This window comes from Elephas maximus, chromosome 1 (genome assembly GCF_024166365.1).
Source record: "Elephas maximus indicus isolate mEleMax1 chromosome 1, mEleMax1 primary haplotype, whole genome shotgun sequence".
Classification (NCBI taxonomy): Eukaryota; Metazoa; Chordata; class Mammalia; order Proboscidea; family Elephantidae; genus Elephas; species Elephas maximus.
In genome coordinates, this window is record NC_064819.1 from 221,057,335 (window position 1) to 221,078,761 (window position 21,427).

The 21,427-nt window shown below is 39.6% G+C and overlaps 1 protein-coding gene across 2 annotated transcripts in view; it reads left to right on the top strand.

Moving 5' to 3' along the window:
- Positions 1-21,427, top strand: part of PCMT1 (protein-L-isoaspartate (D-aspartate) O-methyltransferase) — a 51,894-nt gene that overhangs the window by 26,499 nt on the left and 3,968 nt on the right. Inside the window, exons 4-7 of one of the 2 annotated variants that reach the window (XM_049903428.1) lie at positions 11,317-11,421; positions 11,790-11,910; positions 13,907-13,992; positions 17,731-17,947. In XM_049903428.1, coding sequence (XP_049759385.1) covers positions 11,317-11,421; positions 11,790-11,910; positions 13,907-13,992; positions 17,731-17,910 — 492 coding nt within the window. In that variant the 3' untranslated portion in view covers positions 17,911-17,947. The remainder of the gene's footprint in view (positions 1-11,316; positions 11,422-11,789; positions 11,911-13,906; positions 13,993-17,730; positions 17,948-21,427) is intronic. The other variant, XM_049903419.1, reaches the window with a different exon arrangement.

The window sequence follows — 21,427 nt, forward strand, 5'->3', positions numbered from 1 at the left end:
AAAAAAGAAAAGTTGAGGGAAATATTTGTAATATATTTGACAGTTTAGGGCAAATTAATTAGCAAAAGACCAATAAGCCAAAAGACAGTGGATTAAGGGTAAGAATAATAGTTCATAAAAAAAAGTATAAACGATAATGACATTAAAGCAAAAGATGTCATCTTCACTTATAATTAGTAAATTGCAAATTAGCACTGCAGTGAAGTACCATTTTTTCCCTGTCAAATTGTCAGAGCTCAAAAAAAGTTTGATGCTATATGTTGGCAAGGGCAAACTGGCAGTCACATCCTTTTTTTAGAGGGAGAGTAAATTGATAAAGTGTCTTTGGAAGGCAATTTAGCAAGATCTATCGAAGTCTGGAATAAATATACCTTAGACTTCCCAGTTTTATTTTATTTATCCCATAGGTATGTTTTCAAAAGTAGGAAATGACAACTAAACATGTTCACTGGCATATAGTTTATAATAGCAAAAAAAGAAAAAAAAAAAAGAAAGTAGCCACTCAGTCCCCTAATAAAACCCAGACCAAACCCATTGCCTTTGAGTCGATTCCAACTCACAGCGACCCTATAGGACAGAGTACAACTGCCCCACAGGGTTTCCTAGGCTGTAATCTTCACAGAAGCAGACTGCCACCTCCTTCTCCTGTAGAGCAGCTGGTGGGTTTGGTTAGCAGCCTAGCATTTAACCACTGTGCCACCAGGGTTGCTCAGTCCACTAATACTGGATAGTTAATAAATTATTGTATACCAATACAGTGAACTACTGTGAAGCTGTTAAATGAGGACGCTCGGTAAATATGCCTATAGCAAGATCTACAAGAAACATTGTTAGTGTTAAACTAGAGTGCAGAAGGATATGTTAAGTATTCTCTAATCTTTGAAAATCAAACATGCGTACATATATACCACACATGGCTTCCTATAGGCATGAAAACTGAAAGTGATTATTCTAAGGTAAGGAGTTAGACGATTGGGGGATAGGAGTGGAAGTGAGGTCAGCTTTTTACTGTATACCCTCTATATGTTAGCAATTTTTTTTTAAACCATGTATGTTACCTATTTGAAGAAATTAATGATAATAGACAAGTTTATAGTCTTAAAGTTCCTGCAGGCAGTTTGAACTACTACTTAAATGAAAAATTTAAGTAGAAACATTTACTTAGTCCTAAAAGTATTTGGAGAACTGATACTCAGCGTGTTGGGAAATTGACAGGGTGTTTTCAGGTATTAAAGGAAATACTGTGTCGTTTTTTTTCCCCCTTCAAATTTGATGCTGGATGTCGAGTTCACTGCTAAACAAAACCACTCCATGGCAAAGAATACATTTTTTTTTTTTGAGATGTAATTCACATACTATAAAATTCACCTGCAATTCTTTGGTTTTTAGTGTATTCACAGTTGTGCAAACATCACCACTGTCTACTTTCAGAACGTTTTTTATCACCCCAAAAAGAAACCTTGTGCCCACTCGTTATCTGTTTGTATCCCCCACTGCCCCAGGTCCTCACAGCTACTAATCTACTTCCTCTTTCTATGGATTTGCCTTTTCTGGACGTTTTATGTGATTGGAATCATACAATATGTGGCCTTTTGTGAACTGGCTTCTTTAATTTAGCGTTATGTTTTCAAGGTTTATCCATGTTTTAGTGTGCATCAGTACTTTTTACTGCTGAATAATATTCTATGGTATGAGTATACTACATTTTGTTTATTCATTTGCCAGTTGATGGACATTTGGGTTGTTTCTGCTTTTTGGCTACTAAAAATAATGCTACTGTGAACATTAGTATACAGGTTTTTGTGTGTATATGTATTGTCAGTTCTCTTGGATATGTACATTGGAGGGGAATTGCTCATGATTGGTAAAGTAAATGATCAGTGAAAAAGAAGACCCTCAATGAGATGGATTGACACAGTGGCTGCAGCAGTGGGTTCAACCATTAACAATGATTGTGAGGATGGCGCAGGACCGGGCAGAGTTTTGTTCTGTTGTACATAGAGTTGCTATGAGTCAGAACCAATTCTGTGGCACTTAACAACAGCAACATGGCAGTTCTGTGTTTAATGTTTTGAGGAACCGCTGAATTGTTTTCCAAAGTGGCTGCATTATTTTACACTCCTACCATCAGGATATGAGGGTTCCAGTTTCTCCACATCCTCATCAACCCTTGTTATTGTCTTCTTGATTTTACCCACCCTCGTGAGTGTGAAATAGTATCTCACTGTGGTTTTGATTTACATTTCTCTGAGAACTAATGTTCGGCATCTGTGCTTGTGCTTATTGGCTATTTGTATACGTTTGGAGAATGTCTGTTTGTATCCTTTGCCTGTTTCTTAATTGGGTTTTTTGTCTTTTTATTGTTGAAAAGGATGCATTTTTAATCACTGGTATTATCTGAGTAACCTGTGGCTACTAATAAGGAAACACTGCACATTTATGTGTGTGTATATAGTCACGCAGAACATCTATATGCGTGCTTACAGGCAGTAAGCATGCAGTGTTCTTTGATGTTTTCTGAATGAGGATATGGATAGGATAAAATAGTAATTATTTTATTATATGGATAAACAGGTGATCTTTTATCATATATTGCATAGATCTTAAACGTATTATAAAAACAAACGGTAAGGAAGCAGCAAAGAGAAATAACATCTTCATTAGATAAACCTTAAAATCATAGGCTTCAAAGTAACTCCAACCTTGGAATATTTTCCAAAGCCTTAAAGAAAGTGTGATGTGGGCGTTGAGGAAGAGAATAAGATCCTGTTAAAATTACATCGAAGTGCGATTCAGGAAAACACACCTAGTGTCCAGATTTTGAATTCTAAATACCATTTCTTGCTAAAAGGAACTAGAGTTCCCTGGAGAAGTGACTGATACTGAAAAATTAAGAAAGTCCCCAAAGGCTAATGTGATCATGTCAGAAGGACGTAGGAGCAGGTTTGAAGAGGCTCACAAAGGTCAAATTTGAGATGATTTGAGAATCAAAAAGAATAATGAAGACATAGTGATTTAAAAAACAGAAGTCCATGAGCCTACTGTGATAAAAAGAAAAAAAAAAAAGAGTGGGGGGTGGGGAGAGAAAAGGTATTCTCTACAAAAAAACAAAAATCATAGGAATGCCAGTTAATAAATGTGGAAGGAGTAAAAGAATTAAAAAAAAAAAATCACTCTTTAGTAATCATCAGTGTAATAATTGAATTAGACAAGGATCATCAGTGGATCTAAAACCATTAAGAAGAAGATTTTTGGGGAACAAAATACTCAAGTAGTCTCAAATTATTACTCTGCATATTTTCTTGATAATTATTGTACTTTAGGATAAAGTATACAGAGCAAATTAGTTTCTCAGTAAACAATTAATACCCAAATTGTTTTGTGACATTGGTTGGCAACCCTGGGATGTGTCAACACTTTCCCCATCTCTACCCAGTTTCCCCGTTGCCGTTTGTCCAGTTTTCCTGCCTTCTCGTCTTTGCTTTTGGGCTGATGTGCCCATTTAGTCTCGTATACATGATTGAACTGTGAAGCAGATTACTCCGTGTGTTATTGTTCGCCCTATAGACCTGTCTGATCTTTGGCTGAAGGGTGAACCTCAGGAGTGACTTCAGTACTGAGTTAAAAGGGTGCCCAGGGGCCATATTCTTGGAGTTTCGCCAGTCCTTGTCAGGCCAGCAAGTCTGGTCTTTTTTTGTGTGTGAATTTGAATTTTGTTCTCCATTTTTCTCCTGCTCTGTCTAGGACCCTCTTTTGTCATCCCTGTCAGAGCAATCGGTGGTAATTGGGCACCATCTAGTTGTTCTGGGCTCAGTCTAGTGGAGGTTGTGGTAGTTGTGGCCCGTTAGTCCTTTAAACTGATCTTTCCCTGGTGCCTTTAGTTTTCTTCATTTGCCTTTGCACCAGCCAGGATGGGACCAGTAGATGGACGTTAGATGGCCGCCAGCAGTCTTTTAAGACCGCAGATGCTACTCACCATAGTCAAGTATAGAACTTTTTTTTTTGTATGTAAGTCTGAATTTAATTTTTTTTTTGCTTTTTAACATATTTATTTATATTGTACTTTAGATTAAGGTTTACAGAACAAACTAGTTTCTCATAAAATAGTACACACATTGTTCTTTGACATTGGTTAACAACCCCACAACATGTCAACACTCTCCTTTCTCAACCCTGGGTTCCCTATTACCAGCTTTCCTGTTCCCTCCTGCCTTCCAGTCCCTGCCCCAGGGCTGGTGCACACCGTTAGTCTTGTTTTGTTCCATGGGCCTTTTCGATCTGTGGCTAAAGGGTGAACCTCAGGAGTGATCTCGTTACTGAGCTGAAAGGGTATCCAGGGGCCATACTCTCAGGGTTTCTCTAGTCTCTGTCAGGCCAGCAAGCCTGGTCTTTCTTTTTGAGTTAGAATTTTGTTCCACATTTTTCTGCAGCTCTGTCCGGGACTCTCTATTGTGATCCCTGTCAGAGCAGTCAGTGGTGGTAGCCAGGCACCATCTCGTTGTACTGGACTCAGTCTGGTGGAGGCCATGGTAGATGTGGTCCCTTAGTCCTTTGGACTAATCTTTCCCTTGTATCTTTAGTTTTCTTCATCTTCCTTGCTCCCGAAGGGGTGAGACCAGTGAAGTATCCTAGATGGCTGCTCACAGGCTTTTAAGACCCCAGACAGTACTCACCAAAGTAGAATGTACAACATTTTCTTCATAAACTCCCTTATGCCAATTGAGCTAGATGTCCCACCAGACAAGGTCCTCAGCCCTTAGCCCAGTAACTAGGTCCCTCCAGGAGTTCAGATGTGTCTGTGAAGGTTCTATGACTTTGCCTTCGTCAGGTTGTGCAGACTTCCCCAGTATTGTGTATTGTCTTGCCCTTCTTTAGAGTTACCACTTATCTACTGTCTAGTGTTTTTCCCTCCCCAGTGCTCTCTTCCCTCATAACCATCAAAGATTATTTCTTTCTGTGTGTAAACCTTTTCTTAGATTTTTATAATAGTGGTCTCATATAATATTTGTCCTTTTGTGATTGACTTATTTCACTCAGCACGATGCCCTCCAGATTTATCCATGTTGTGAGATGTTTTGCACGTTCATCATTGTTCTTTACTGTTGCGTAGTATTCTGTTCTGTGTATGTACCATAGGTTGTTTATCCATTCGTCTGTTGATGGGCATTTAGGTTGTTACCATCTTTTTGCTACTGTGAATAATGCTGCAGGTGAACATGGGTGTGCATGTGTCTATTCGTGTGATGGCTCTTCTTTCTTTAGGATATATTCCTAGCAGTGGGATTGCTGGATCATATGGTATTTCTATTTCTAGCTTTTAAGAAAACACCATATTGTTTTCCATAGTGATTGTACCATTTTGCATTCCTACCAGCAGTTCCAGTCTCCCCACAGCCTCTCCAACATTTGTTATTTTCTGTTTTTTTTTTTCAATTAGTGCCACTAATGTTGGGGTGAGATGGTATCTTGTTGTAGTTGTGATTCTTATCTCTCTAATGGCTAGTGGTAGTTGTCACTGAGTTGGTCCTGACTTAGCGACCTTATGTATAACAGAACAAAACGTTGCTCAGTCCTGTGCCATGTTCATGATTGTTGGTATGTTTGTGTCCCTTGTTGTGGCTATTGTGTCAGTCCATCTCCGTGAGGGTTTCCCCTGTTTTCATTGACCCTCTACTTTACCAAATGTGATGTCCTTTTCTAGCAGTTGATCTTTCCTGATGATGTATCCAAAGTAAGCAAGCCAAAATCTCACCGTGCTTGCTTTTAAGGAGCATTCTGGTTTTGTCTTTTCTGTATTACTTCTTACTTATGAAGAGAAAAGTATGCCTTTAAAATAGAGTCATCTGGTGGCCACCACATTTACTGAGTGATTGAGCTTGGCATGTCCAGTGGAGAGATGGCTTCACATTATGTGCTTCCTTATGCAGTGAGGTGCACAGCATGACCTACCTGTCTGATGTTCTTGCTAGAAGCCTTTGATCTGGCTCTAACCGTGAGGAAATAGACAAATCTGGAATGTGGGGTATTATGTAAGACAGCGGACTGAATTCCTCAAAGGGCTCAATGTTCTGAAGAACAGGATGAAGTGGTAGGTGGAGATGAGTTAAGGGGAGAACTGTTCTAGATTGGGGAGATAAAAAATACACAACAGCCAAATGCAGTGCCTGGACCTTGAATGGATTGTGGGAGGGGGGACAACTGTAAAGGCCATTTGGGGACAGATGAGGGAATTTGAGTGTGGCGTGTCTGTTGAATAATACTGAAATGATGATTTTCTTGAGTGTACTAACGGTGCTGTGGTGGTGAAGGAGGGGGATCCCGGCTTTTGGCAGATGCATGCTGAAGTGTTTAGGAAGGGACTGTCATGATGTCTACAGCCTATTTTCAGATGGTTTGGTGAAATAGTGTGGCACAGAGTGAACAGTTGGTGAATCTATGTGAGGAGGAAAATTCTTTCAATTTTTCTGTGGGTTTAAACATTTTCATAATTATTAAAATGAATATTAAAAAACTTAAAATGTTTAAACTTAGAGATGAGCATGGGCTATCCAGAAATATGCTAGCTATAGTGATAAAAGCGTAGAAAAAGCTTATAATTATGACTAAAGGTGTTGACATTTTAAAATCTGAATGGGACTTTAACGATAACTTAGTAGTAACCTCCCCTTAAAGAAAATTCTGTATAGACATTGTTGTTGTTAGGTGCTGTCGAGTTAATTCTGACTCATAGTGACTCTATGTACAACAGAACAAAATACTGCCCAGTCGTGCACCATCCTTAAAATCATTGCTCTTTTTGAGCCCATTGTTACAGCCACTGTTTCAGTCCATTTTGTTGAGGGTCTTCCCATTTTTCGCTGACCCTCTACTTTACCAAGTCTGATACCCTTCTCCAGGGACTGATTCTTCCTGATAACATGTCAGAAGTATGTGAGATGATGTTTTGCCATCCTTGCTTCTAAGAAGCATTCTGGCTGTACTTCTTCCAGGACAGATTTGTTTGTTCTTCTGGCAGTTTATGGTCTAGTCAATATGTATATTCAGTATTCTGTACCAACACCATAATTTAAAGACATCAGCTTTTCCCCAGTTGTACTTTGAGTGTCTTCGAGCCTGATCTAGCCAGCACTGTATCAGTGTTGCACTGCTATTCATGAGGTTTTCACTGGTCAGGTTTTTTTAGAAGTAGATCGCCAGGTCCTTCTTCCGAGTCTGTCTTAGTCTGGAAGCTCTGCTGAAACCTGTCCACTGTGGGTAACCCTGCTGGTATTTGAAATACTGGTGGCATAGCTTCCAGCATCGCAATAACATGCAAGCTGCCATAGTACAACAAACTGACAGACATAGTACTGAAAAAAAAAGAAAACAATTCCAAAGTTTCTTTTGGAAATATGTTGAAGCTGTACTGTGGGTTTGTCAATTTGTAGAGGTCCCTTCTAGTCCTAAACTCTGTGGAGCAGTTCTGCTCTGTCCTGTAGTGTCACTGTGAGTTGGAATCGACTTGACGGCAACAGGTTTGGTTTTTTGGTTTTCTTCTAGCTCTTTGATTGCTAGATTCAAGAAAGCCAGGCATTATAGGAATTATGTTGTTTCTTTTATTTCTTCCATTTTCTTATGGTATGATAGTTGTTGCTGTATTCGTAGAAATTATTAAACTTTTGGGGGATATTAATCATTTTAAGAATATGATGAAAGGTACAGATTTTCTTCTTGGAAGAAGTACACAATCTCTCCATAGAGATCTCATCCTTCAGGTTAAGTCTTTTGATAGGACTAGATAAAATGTCCCCAGCAGTTTCCTCAGTAAAAGCTGTTTAATCCAGTTTGTCTTAGTGGTTGTTGTTGTGTGCATTTGAGTTGATTTCAACTCATTGTGACTGCATGTGACAGAGTAAACCAAAACCAAACTCGTTGCTGCTGAGTCAATTCCGACTCAGAGTTACCCTGTAGGACAGAGTAGAACTTCCCCATAGTGCTTCCAGGGAGTGCCTGCTGGATTTGAACTGCCAACCTGTTGTTTAGAAGCCGTAGTTCTTAACCACTACGCAACTCCTAGGCTGTAATCTTTATGTTAGCAGATCGCCAGATCTTTCTCCTGTAGAGCCTCTGAGTGGTTTCAAACTGCCAGGCTTTCAGTTAGCAGCTGAACACTTAATTGTTGTGCCACCAGGGCTTCTTAATTTGTCTTAGAAGCCTCATTAATTAGCAGTTTCTTTTCTTACTGATTGATGTTCATAATGAGGATTTGGAGATAGTATCCCACTATACTATTTTGAAACATCAGACAGATAAGGTCAACCAGATGTTTAAAAACTTTTTTTGGGACAACCTCAAACTTAAAGAGAAGTTGTAAGTACAGCATAAAGAACTTTTCTTTCTTTACTTCATTTGAGAGTAAGTTGCTGAAATGATGCCCCATTATCTCTGAATACTTGATTATTTCGTACAGAGATATTCTCCTATATAACCATAATGTTGTTAGGTACCATCGAGTCGGTTCCAACTCACAGTGACCCTATGCATTGCAAAACGAAACACTGTGCACTCTTGCACCCTGCTCACAGTCATTATGCCTGAGTCCGTTGTTGCAGCCACTGTGTCAGTCCATCTCATTGAGGGTCTTCCTCTTTTCCACGGACTCTACTTTACCAAGCATGATGTCCTTCTCCAGGGACTGATCCCTCCTGACAACATGTCCAAAGTATGTAAGATGCAGTCTTGCCATCCTTGCTTCTAAGGAGCATTCTGGTTGTACTTCTTCTCTGCTGGTATCTGAATACCGGTGGCATAGCTTCCAGCATCACAGCAGCACACAAGCCCTCACAGTACAACAGACTGACAGACGTGTGGGGGATAACCACAATAAAAGTATTAAAATCAGGAAATTAACATTGATACATTGTTGTTTGGTGCCATCAAGTTGGTAGCTCATTGCTACTGGAATGTCGCTCTATTCATATACACACATATTTATATTTCTATCTCTTTCCCTTTATACATATTGAAAATGAAGAATTCACACTGATACCTCCAATTTCAATCTAACACCACAGGGTTCATTTTAGTTTTCTTTCTTTCCAGATTTAACTTCCTTCTCTACAGTAAGAAATATAGTCCCTACTTCCTTAATTATTTCTTTGGTCAGTCCTCTGTATGTAGCCAGCTTCCTACTATTGCTGCTGCTGCTGTCCCACTCCCCTCTCATGCCCTGACACCTGGCACTGATCTACCCTGTCACACAGAACCCCCCCCGCCCCGATCTAGCGTGGGTTCTGATTCCCTGTGTGGGTCCACTGTGAACACAGATGTACTCTTCACTCTGCGTGGGCTCTGACACTCCTGTCTAGCCACTGCAGCTACCTTCTTGCCACCTGGGTATGGACAGCTGCCTTGCTCGGCCCCACTTAAGGACTCTAATGTTCAGGAGGGGAAGGGATGGGGCAGGATAGATGGAGAAAAAGGAAAGGAAGAGGATGTTAATCACATTGATTAATGAAGTTATTTTGTTCTCTGACCAAATGAGAGAGAGAGAGGCCACTGATTGTTTGACAGTCATAGGTAAGACCCCCTAAAGGAGTTTATTTCCAAAAACTAACGCAAATGGAGAATCGATTAAGATTGTTAATTTAACCTTTCTAAGTGACTTTTAAGTGCCATAGAGAGTAGCAGCAACAGGTCGTTGTGCTTTAATAGTTGAATTTTGGTTAACATAAAGGGATTCTGTGAAACTTGAAGGGCTTTCTGCAACACAGTTTGAAAACCCTTGAATACCATGAAGCTGCATCTGTTAAAGGCCTTCTCTCCTTATATGGTTTTGTTGTTAGGTGCAATCAAGTTGGGTCCGACTCACATGGTGACTCCATGTCCAACGCCACACAGACAGTTATATAATGAGCCTTCATGTGGCCATCATCCAGCTTCTGAAATTCCCAACCATTTGCTAATCTTGTTTTATCTGTCCAACTGTCTCTCCTTTCTCTTTTTTTTCCTGAAGTCTTTAAATTGCAGACATAATGCTCTTTACATAAAAATAAGGACATTCTCTTACATAACCACAGTACAGCTATCAAAATCAGGAATTTAACGCTGCTAATACTGTTTTTAATACTGTTAGTCAATTTACAGACCTTATTTAGATGTTCCCAATTGTTCTTATGTTCTAATAATCATGAGTTTCATTTAATTGTTACGTCTTTTTAGCCTTCTTTAATCTAGAACTGCTCTTCAGGCTTTTCTTGTCTTTTGTGGCCTTGAAAATTTTGGTGAATTTGGGCCATTATTTTTTATAGAATGTCCCTCAGTTTGGGTTTGTGTGCTGTTTCCTCACGATGAGATACGGGTTATATATTTTGCCAGCAATATCCCAGAAGTGATGTATCTTACCAGAGACATGTGATGTCAGTGTGCCTCATTATTGCTGATTAAGGTAATGTCTACCAGGTTTCTGCACTGAGAAACTGTGGTTAAAGCGCTCCGCTGCTAGCCAAAAGGTCAGCGGTTTGAACCCAGTAGCTGCTTCCTGGGAGAAAGATATGGCAGTCTGCTTCCGTAAGCCTTGGAAACCCCGTGGGACAGTTCTACTCTGTCCTGTAGGGTCGGCAATGAGTCAGAATCAATTCGACGGCAGTAGGTTTATGGTACTGTAAAGTTATTATTTTTCTTTTTATATCAATAAGTACATACTTGAGTGAATACTTTGAGATTATGTAGACATCCTGTAACTTGTCAAATGTTAATCTACTAGTTTTAGCATTGATCTGTGATTTTCACCTGAATTAGTTACCACATCAACTCGACAGTAACTGGTTTGGTTTTTTGTTTTGAGATGGTTGCCAAATGACATTTTCCTAAGTTCATCATTTCTTCTGTTTTAGGTGGGATTCTACTGTAAGAAACAATTTCTCCTTATTCTTCATGTGTATTTATATATGTATGTGTGTATATATATGTATATGTAAAAACGTATGTGTTTGTTATCACTATGCATCCACGGATGTATATTTTTATGTCTTCATTGCCACTGAATCTGATGATTTTTTGCTACTGGTTCTGATAGCTTTTAAAAAATTGTGGTGTGTGATAAATATGTATAAAACTCATTGCCATTGAGTCAATTTCGACTCATAGCGACCCCATAGGACAGAGTAGGAGTAGAACTGCCCCATAGGGTTTCCAAGGAGTGGCTGGTGGATTTGAATTGCCAGCCTTTTGGTTAGCAACTGAGCTGTTTAACCACTGCACCACCAGGGCTCTAGAGACTGAACATACTGTATATACTTGAGAAAAATGAACATTTGCATCGTTTTCTTTTGGCAGCATGCATACGCGCTAGAACTTCTATTTGATCAATTGCATGAAGGAGCTAAAGCCCTTGATGTAGGATCTGGAAGTGGAATCCTTACTGCGTGTTTTGCGCGTATGGTAAGAACTTTATTTTTCATTCTAGCCCCAGCAGAAGCATATTATATGATTTGGCTCTTTTTTTTCACTAGCAGTTTTTGAGGGTTATTTTTTTTAATTCTGTTAAGATAGCAATTGGAATATGTATCACTTAGGATATTTTTTGGTTAGAGTGACAGAACACTGAACCCGAACTGGCAGAGTTAAAAGGGAATTTATCTGGCTTATGTAATAGAAAAGTCTAGGAATATGTCTGGCTTCTGGTATGACTTCAGCTGTTCATTTACCTTGATTTCTTACTGCAGAATATGACTTTAGATAATGACTTATTGCAGAATATAACTTAAGATTTAGCCCAATGAATTATTGAATTCTACTCTCTTTCCTAGGTTGGACCTAGTGGAAAAGTCATAGGAATTGATCACATTAAGGAGTTAGTGGACGACTCAATAAATAATGTCAGAAAGGATGACCCAATGCTTTTGTCTTCAGGGAGAGTACATCTGGTTGGTGAGTTTCAGAAAACTTGAAACATTTCCTCTCCAGAGAATTTTTATTTTTGGAAAATGCCATGTAAGCTAAATAATACTCAGGGCTAATTATTGCATTTTTAAAATTCACTTTCAAATACTAAGAAAAGCAATTGCTCTAAAATGTTGACTGGTTCCACCTTGACCATGGTATTTTCAAATAATACCGATGTTGAATGCATCATTGCTTTTTAAGTAATATAAAAGTAGCAAATGTCCAGTATAAAAAATTAAACTGTGTAAGGTAAAAAAATGAAAACCCTTCCTCTCCCCGTAGCTTTTTTTTTTGTAGTTACCAATATACAATGCACATACTTCCATGTAAGCACATTTCGTATTACTGAAAAATATAATAGAGATACACAAAGTGCATAAAACATAAATGTAAAGCTCAGCAAATTGTAAAACAGATGCCTGTGTGATCACTGTACTGATTAAGAAAGGGAGCGTTGTTAACACTTGAGAAGTAAGTCCCTGCTTGTTTTTTCCTGGTCATAACTCTCTCCCTTCTCCCTAGTGGTATCAAGTATCCTTACTTTTATCTATTTACTACCTAATTGCACATCCATAAAAATGTTTTGTTTTGACTTTCTGAGCTCTAGATAAATGGAAACATACAGTAGATATTCTGTGGTGAATGATTTCTTTCATTCAATAATACATTTGTAAGATTTACCCATCTTTTTTCATGTAGCTTATTTTCATTACTATAAAGCATTCCACTGAAAGAATATTGCCAGAATTTGTTTATGACTTCTACCATGGGTGAATATTTGAGTCGTTTCTGATTTGGGCACATTCACCATGCCGCTGGGAACATGTTTGTACAGAATTGCTTGCACGTGTATCCACTCAGCGTACAGACACTCACGTACCTACCGGTGTTATCGCAGGGGCACAGGGTGATCACAGACACTGCCCGACTGTGTTTCAAAGTCATGGAACCAATCTACATCCCCACAAGCAACGTATGAGCGTTCCTGTGCTCCACATCTACCCCAACCCTTGATATCGTTCAACTTTTCTTTTTGCCCACCTAGTGAGTTGGGTTTTGGTGGGTTAGTGAGTGTTTAGCAGTATCTTTTGGTAAATTTTGTATTTTCCAGTTAACCAGTGAAGCTGAATGCTTTTTCATATGTTTGGCCATTTGGATTTACTCCTCTGTGAAGTGCCTGTCCAGATATTGGTTGTCTGTGTTTTTCTTTGATTTATAGGATATTGTAAGTATCTTCCACACTGTGGCATGCCTTTTCACTCTCTTACTGGTATCCTTTTTTGATAAATAGAAATTCTTAATTTTAGTAGGAAGACTTAGCAATTTTTTTCAGTGCTTTCTGTGTTCTGTTAAGACTACCCTAACATCATGAAGAAAACCAGCTGCCATCGAGTTGACTCTTACTCAGGGTGACCTCATGTGTGCCATAGTAGAACTTTGCTTCATAGGGTTTTGAATGGCTGATTTTTTGGAAGTAGATAGCCAGCCCTTTCTTTTGAGCAGCTCTGGGTGGACTCGAGCCTCCAACCTTTCATTAGCTGCCGAGTGTGTTCATCATTTGCATCACCCAGGTGAGTCTACCCAGAGGCACCTCAGAAGAAAGACCTGGTGATCCACTTTTGAAAAATCAGCCATCAAAAACCCTATAGAGCACAGTTATACTCTGACACACAGGGTCGCCATGAGTTGTGAGTGACTCGACGGCAAGTTGTTTTTAAAGTCATGAAGATATTTCCATATATAATTTTTTGTGAATATTTATCATTTTAGTTTACACATTTAGGCCTCTGATCTTCCTGACATTGATTTTTGTGAAGGTAGGAGTCCAGTTGTATTTTTTTCCTTATCGGTGTTCAGCTGTCCCAGCATTTCTTCCTGGAAAACCTGCCCTTTCCCTTTTGCAGAGCTCCTGCAGCGTAGTTCTTCACAGTAGATAGGTCTGTCTGAACAGGTTTTTAAAGCTGACCTTTTTTTCTTTCAGTGGGGGATGGAAGAATGGGCTATGCTGAGGAAGCTCCATATGATGCCATTCACGTGGGAGCTGCAGCCCCAGTTGTGCCCCAGGCAGTGAGTGTTTTCTGTGTTTGTGTGCCTTGTTCAACCCGAACCATTAGTTTTATATAGAGATGACTTCTAGGTGATATTCAAAATACAATGAAACTTGTGTGTGGTGCATTTTGTTAGTTGGTACTTTTTTTTTTTTTTTAATATGCAACAGTTGCATAAATGAGAGGCAGATTACTAAACCCCAGCTCACAGCAGTCCTGCTTCAAGCAGTGTTTGATCTGGCTAAGAACTAGTGTACCAGTGGAACTGGGAAGATCTCTCTGGAGTTCATGAGCTGGGAATTAGTCAGTGTGGTGTTTTGTTAAGCACCAGAATATGCAAGACTGTGTTAGGTTCATGGGAAATGGCGGGAAGTATTTGCCATACATTTTACCTTTATATAGCTTATATTCTAGAAGAAATGTGTCATACGCATCAAAGGGAAATTAATGATAGCATATCATTTTGGATGTGATAGTGAATGGAAAAGAAAGTATGTACTGAAGGAGTTCAAGGGAGGGAGAGAATTTTGCACAGAGTAGTCAGAGAGACTACATACAGGAATGGACCTTGAAATGAATCTTACAGTAGTAGGATTTGTATAGCTGGCACTGATAAGGAGGGGTATTTCGATATTGTATTTTACGTATTCAAGGAAATGTTTTCAGTACAATACTGATTTTTCATCTTAGTGAGACTCCGGTAAGCTTGTATCAGCCCTTGTAATAACCTTAACTGAATTCACTAGAATCTTCGGTTCCTCTTACATATATGAGTTTTGCATAGTTCTTGACTCCATGATCATGACTGAAAGCGACACTGTTCCTGCTGCCCAGTTTCATCCATACCCAAACTGGAAGGGGCTCTTTTTTTGCACATTTGGATCCGATATGAGAACCTGAGAGTTGGGGGATTTGTTCTGGTCATCAACTTCTAACTGGCTGAATGATCTTGGGACGGTTCCTTACTCTTTCTCACCCTGTTGCCTATCTGTTTTTTTAAAAAAAAAAAAGACTAAACCAGTGGTTCTGAAACATAAAAAAAACTTTTTTTATTGTGCTTTAAGTAAAAGTTTACAAATGAAGTCAGTCTCTCATATAAAAATTTATATACACCTTGCTATATACTCCTAGTTGCTCTCCCCCCTAATGAGACAGCACACTCCTTCCCTCCACCCTGTATTCCCGTGTCCATTCAGCCAGCTTCTGTCCCCCTCTGCCTTCTCATCGCCCTTCCAGTCAGAAGCTGCCCACATAGCCTCGTGTGTCTACTTGTGCCAAGAAGCTCACACCTCACCAGTATTATTTTCTGTCTTTAGTCCAGTCTAATCCCTGTCTGAAGTGTTGGGTTTTGGCATGGTTCCAGTCTTGGGCTAACAGAAGGTCTGGGGACCATGACCACCGGGTTCCTTCTAGTCTCAGTCAGACCATTAAGTCTGGTCTTTTTACGAGAATGTGAGGTCTGCATCCTACTGCTCTCCTGCTGCATCAGGGATTCTCTGTTGTGTTCCCTGTCAGGGCAGTCATCGGTTGTAGCTGGGTACCATCTAGTTCTTCTGGTCTCAGGCTGATGTAGTCTCTGATTTATGTGGCCCATTCTGTCTCTTGGGCTCATATTTACCTTGTATCTTTGGTGTTCTTCATTCTTCTTTGCTCTAGGTGGGTTGAGACCAATTGATGTACCTTAGATGGCCACTTGCTAGCGTGTAAGACCCCAGTCACCACTCACCGAAGTGAGATACAGAATGTTTTCTTAATAGATTTTATTATGCCAACTGACCTAGATGTTCCCTGAAACCGTGGTCACCAAACCCCCACCCCTACTACTCTGGCCTTTGAAGCGTTTGGTTTGTTCAGGAAACGTCTTTGCTTTTGGTTTAGTCTAGTTGTGCTGACCTCTCCGGTATTGTGTGTTGTGTTTCCCTTCACCTAAAATAGTTTTTGTCTACTATCTAATTAGTGAATACCCCTCCCCCCCCACTTTCTTAACCCTCAAAGTATATTTTCTTTTCTTTGAAACATTTTTTTAAAGAGCTTCTCCATGTACAATTTAGTGACATTGATTGCATCCTTTGATTGTCCAACCATTCTCACCCTCCTTTTCTGAGTTGTTCTTCCCGCATTAGCATAAACTCACTGCCCCCTAATGTTCCTATCTAATCTTTAGAGTTGCTACTGTCATTTTGATCCCATATAGATAGTTCTTAAAAGAGCATAATGCTCAAGGCAGACCTTTTTTACTAGTTAAGCTAAACTGTTACTTGGTTTTAAGATGATTTCAGGGGTTATTTTTGGTTTAAGGTTTAAAGATTATCTCAGGGCAATAGGGGTTCAGGGGTTCATTTAGCACCCATGGCTTCAGAAAGTCTGGGGTCTATGAGAATTTGAAATTCTGTTGTGCATCTCCCCCTTTTTAATCAGGATTCTTCTATAGAAGCTTTGATCAAAATATTCAGTAATGGTAGCCAGATACCATCCAGTTCTTCTGGTCTCATGGCAAAGTCGGCATTTGTCTGTGGAGGCAATTAGCTACACATTCCGTTTGTTCCTGTTCCTGACTCTTCTTCCCCTGTTGCTCTAGGTGGTTTTAAAACATTTTAATTGAGGTATTAACATAATGTAGGAAAGTGTAGAAGCCATAAGTGAGCAGCTCAATGAATTTTCATGTATTAACACATGACCAGTAGCTTTTTTATTTTTTCTTTTTTTTAAATATTGGCAGTTAAAATCTGAAATAGAATTGTGTTTAAGTGAAAGGGGTTGGGATCTTCAGTTCAGAATTTCAGAATTATGGTATTGGTTGGATTGTGGGAAGGAAGCCAGATATATATATATAAAAAAAAGAGAGCCTAATCCTTATGTAGCATATTTGAAATACAAACGTAAATACTAGAAGATGTACTAAAAGGATTTAAAATGACTGGATTTAAGGAACAGGATTGGTATAGAGGAAGGTGTCTACTGTTTTACATTATAAGCCTTGAAATTTAGGCAAACAACTGAAAGAATACTTGTATTACTTTGATAAAAATTAAAATGGAAAAAACATGATAGGCTTGCTGAAAACCAAAATAACAATTGGAAGGCACTCTTGCCTGGGGTAACAGTACCCAAAGTAATGCCTGTTTCTTGTGTTTTTGATTATTGGTGATCTGAAATGCCACAGATGGTAATGTATGCCCTGAAAGTTTTCTGACTGGAGGGTCTTTCACGGAGTGGTCTTGGTTCTTCAAGGACAGGGGTGTCTTCGCTGAAATGCTCCAGAACTCCAGCCCTACTTGTTCTCCTTATGGTGCCTCATTGCAGTCATTAAACTAGGCTTCCCTTTTCTTTGCTTCAGTGATGCCATAGGCTCTACAATAATAGGATTGGGATTCTTTGCTGATTTTCTACAACTCCCATCCAACTCAAGACAGACACAACTGTGTTTGAATTTTCTGCTTTGTCTTTGATCGTCCCAAGAGGAAAGTTCAGTGCAAACATTTTGAGCACTGCAGTTGTACTTAGTTAAATTCTAGGGTTACGAAGATGAGTAAGACACAGTCCCTGTCCTCCAGGAACTTGTAGTTTAGCAGGGGAGGCTGATAGGTAATGAGTAAGTGGGTAATTGAGTTACAAGTTCAACAATCAAAGAATGTGTGTATTAAGGTGCACCTCTACTTTCCGCCCGTGGATACTGGCAGTTGCTTATAATGACGTAAAATGACTGTTAATATGAAATACATAACGTGCTGTGTATCTGGTTTTCTTTCTCTTCTAGCTAATAGACCAGCTGAAGCCTGGTGGGAGATTGATATTGCCAGTCGGTCCCGCAGGCGGAAACCAAATGTTGGAGCAGTACGACAAGCTACAAGATGGCAGCGTCAAAATGAAGCCTCTGATGGGGGTGATATACGTGCCTTTAACAGATAAAGAAAAGCAGTGGTCCAGGTGGAAGTGATTTTCTCTTCTGCTCTTTCTTCTTCCACACATGCAAGGTGAAAGGGTGTGGATTTTAAGACCTTAGACTGCAAGAGCTGCTCTTTTGGTTTTCGCCTTTATGCTACTCCATTATAACATCAGAAACATCATTACATTAAAAATGTAGAAAAATTTTGCATGGTTTGCCCTTCTCTTGGTTTAACTCATAGCTTTGGGTAACAGAGGTGGGTGAGACTTGGCCAGCACCAAAGGTGTTAGCTTTATTTCAAAGAGACTTTCAGATACAGTTCAGAACTTTCTAAGGATACTTTATTCTTCGTCAGCCACCCTGTGTTCCTATATTTAGAAATCATTTTTACAGCTGCTGTATGGTCATGGAAACAAAAGCTTTGGTTTGGAAGAGAAGTAGCCATCATTTCCTGCCCTACTCTCTGCTGTACCGTTGTTATAAGAAGAAGGGGACAGATAAAGCTGTCCCAGTTTTCTGAAGTGTCAGGTTCCCAGAGAGAATGTTCTCTCTTTCAGCTTGATTTCCTCCTTTTAGTCAGATTCACGGATGTCTGACAACCTGTGCCTCTTTGACATTCAGCTGTTGTGTCAGAGCTCTAGAAGGAATAAGCCCACCATTCTACAGAGCAGGACAGTCAGTTTTTAAGCTGCTATAGCTTTTTTTTTATAGCTAAGCTCCTGAGGAGAGCAGGGGATTCTAGAAGCTACTCAGTGAGTGCCCAGGTCTCACAAACCCACCCAAAGGGCCAGCAGCATGCAGCATGATCTTCACCCGGCATGCCTCATTACAATACAATGCCCACTTTTGTGTCTCAGCACAATCTGAATATTTTGCCTGCAGCCAAGATTTCTTTTCTTCCTTCCCGCCCCTCTCCAGTGGGAGGGGTGAGATCAATAAGTGAAAGTGACATCAGATAAGATTACCTAAAGTTAAATGTCAGAATAGGAAAGGCTTTATAGCTTCCTTGTCTTAGCGTCTATTTTTATTTGACAGTAAGATACTCATTTTTTAATCAATAAAACTGTGATTATAAATTTAATAGCTGTCTCAATTTTGTTTTCTAAAAAGAGGAAGGCTCTTTTTGAGTGAATGTTTAATTGCAAAAGTGCTAATGAATCTAACTCAATTTGTTCAAAACCAAGTTTTGAAAAATTAAATTCACATCGGTCATTGAACTCTAACCTGGAGCACAGCCACTTCTTAGAAAAATCATTTAAAAAGTTATCAGTCTTTTCCATTAGAATCAGATAGAGTTACTAACAAGTAATTATGACGTTTCTTCACTTTGCTTCTAGTATGGTTATACCCTTACAGAGTTGTATGATTGTCATTGTATAAAAGAGGCAAAGGTATCAGTGAAATTGTCGAAAGTTGGTGTTAAGAGTTCAGATTTTCATTATTAAGTTCTTTTCTTTTTATGCACAATAAATGTTCATATTGAATATACCACCTATAATTTAATGATGAAAGGATTACAAAATGGTGTTTTGTCTTATAACTAGAGGTGGATTTACAATGAAGCTAATGAAACTCAAGCTTCAGGTGCCTCACTTGCATGGAGTCCTTCCATGGCCATGAACCTGATTTTATGTGCATAGTCTTGCTTTTTTTTTTTTTCCCCATGAAGAAACCCTCAGTTATATAACCTTTGCTGTTGTTAGCTGCAGTTGAGTCAGTCCTTGACTCATGGCGACCCCATGCACAGCAGAACAAAACTCTGCCCAGTCCGACAGCATTGACAGTGATCGGTTGCGTATTGGACTGTGTGATCCATGGGGTTTCCACTGGCTGTTTGGAAATAGATTGCTAGACCTTTCTTCCTAGTCCGTGTGGAAGCTCTGCTGAGGCTTACTCATCACACCAACATGCAAGTCTTTTCTGACAGATGGGTGGTGGCTGTGCTGCCCATGAGGTGCACTGGCCAGGAGTTGAACCTGAGTCTCCTTCCTGGAAGGCAAGAATGCTTAGATCCCCCATAAAGCCTGGGTCCACCTCTGATTAAACCAAACTATTTGTGTCTAAAAAATTAGAACGATTTTTAAATTTATGGACAGTTTTTCAGTCATTTGCCAAATATTTTAATGTGTACTGTTTTCCTTTTTGGTCTTCAAATTAAAAAAGTTTTTTTGAGCAAGATTATATTTGCATCATTGAAAAATTTTTCTCTAGTTGTACTATCAGTACTTTCTAATTTTTTCTGTTACAGATTTTCTACCTATTCAAACACATTTTCCTGCATCCAAAAAAATGTGGTTCAGTTACTTGATTGTAAACCTGAAAGCACAAAGTATATTATGAAAGATAAAAGCTAAAGATTAAATTGGAAAAAAACAAACCAATTGCCACATTAAGAAAAAATTGTACTAAAAAGAAATTACTGAAAGATAGGATGCTTGTGAGGGTAAAACATGAACAGTTAAACTCTTAAGAGACCGTCACTGCTGTTTCTGTTTGTGTTTATAAACTCTGTCAGAGTCCAGGGAGGAAACAGAAGGCATACTGAGCTAGGATTTTGAAGTGATCTTAATGAAGGGGCTATTCAGGGAGATAGGGAAAAGGTTGTGGGATCCTGGAAAGGGTGTTGACACACCCAGGGATTAGCAACAGTGGGAAGCTGTTTCTACTCCTAGACTTAAAGGTGCAAGGTGAAGAAACTTAATGGAACTCACTGAGAACAGGACAGAAGAAGAGGGGTGGGCATCAGGCAGGAGCTGAAGTGATCGGGGGATGTGACTACTACCAGGTATATGAATCACCTCAGCTTCTCTCCTCCTGCCGTCTTGTCTCTTACCAGAGCATCACATGGGCCAGAGAGGAAGGGGCCCTGTGGCAGATGGAGTCTGAAACCAGCTCCCACCACCAGCTTCTTTCCTCTGCCCCAGCAGATACACCTGCTTCTTTTAAAATTTAGGTTTGGAATTGAGAAATCACCTCTGCTTTGTATGCCCTACTTCTCTCCCCTTCAGGTCTATCTGTGTTCGAATTGTTCTTGACAGAATGTGTTGAAATTGCCTTGGAAAAGCAACATCTTAAGCACTTTTCTCTGGTGATTTATTCAGTTCTCAAATCATTGTCAGTGTGAGGATCCTCTTAATCTCATTCACTCATTTAACAAATATGTGTGTACCCACTATGCCAGGCACTGTTAGGTGCCAGGAGTATACAGCTGCCAATGTGAGACTGACCGGCTCTCATGGAGCTTACAGTCATGTAGAGATACAAATAAAGACAGGCAATTACAGTGTAGTGTGTTCGGACTTGTGCTCCACGGCAAACTTATAAGTTGAGTCTACCCAGAGGTGCCTCTGAAGAAAGGCCTGGAGATCTCCTGAAAAATCAGCCATTGAAAATCCCATGGAGCACAGTTCTACTCTGACGCACACAGGGTCACTGTAAGTCAGAACTGACTCCATGGCAACTGGTTGTTTTTTTTTTTTTTTTTTTTGTCGGGGGGTGTCTGGTCTCTGCCTTGAGAGCAGTAGGAAGCAATTGAAGTGTTTAAGCCTGGTGGTGAAGTTACTGGAAT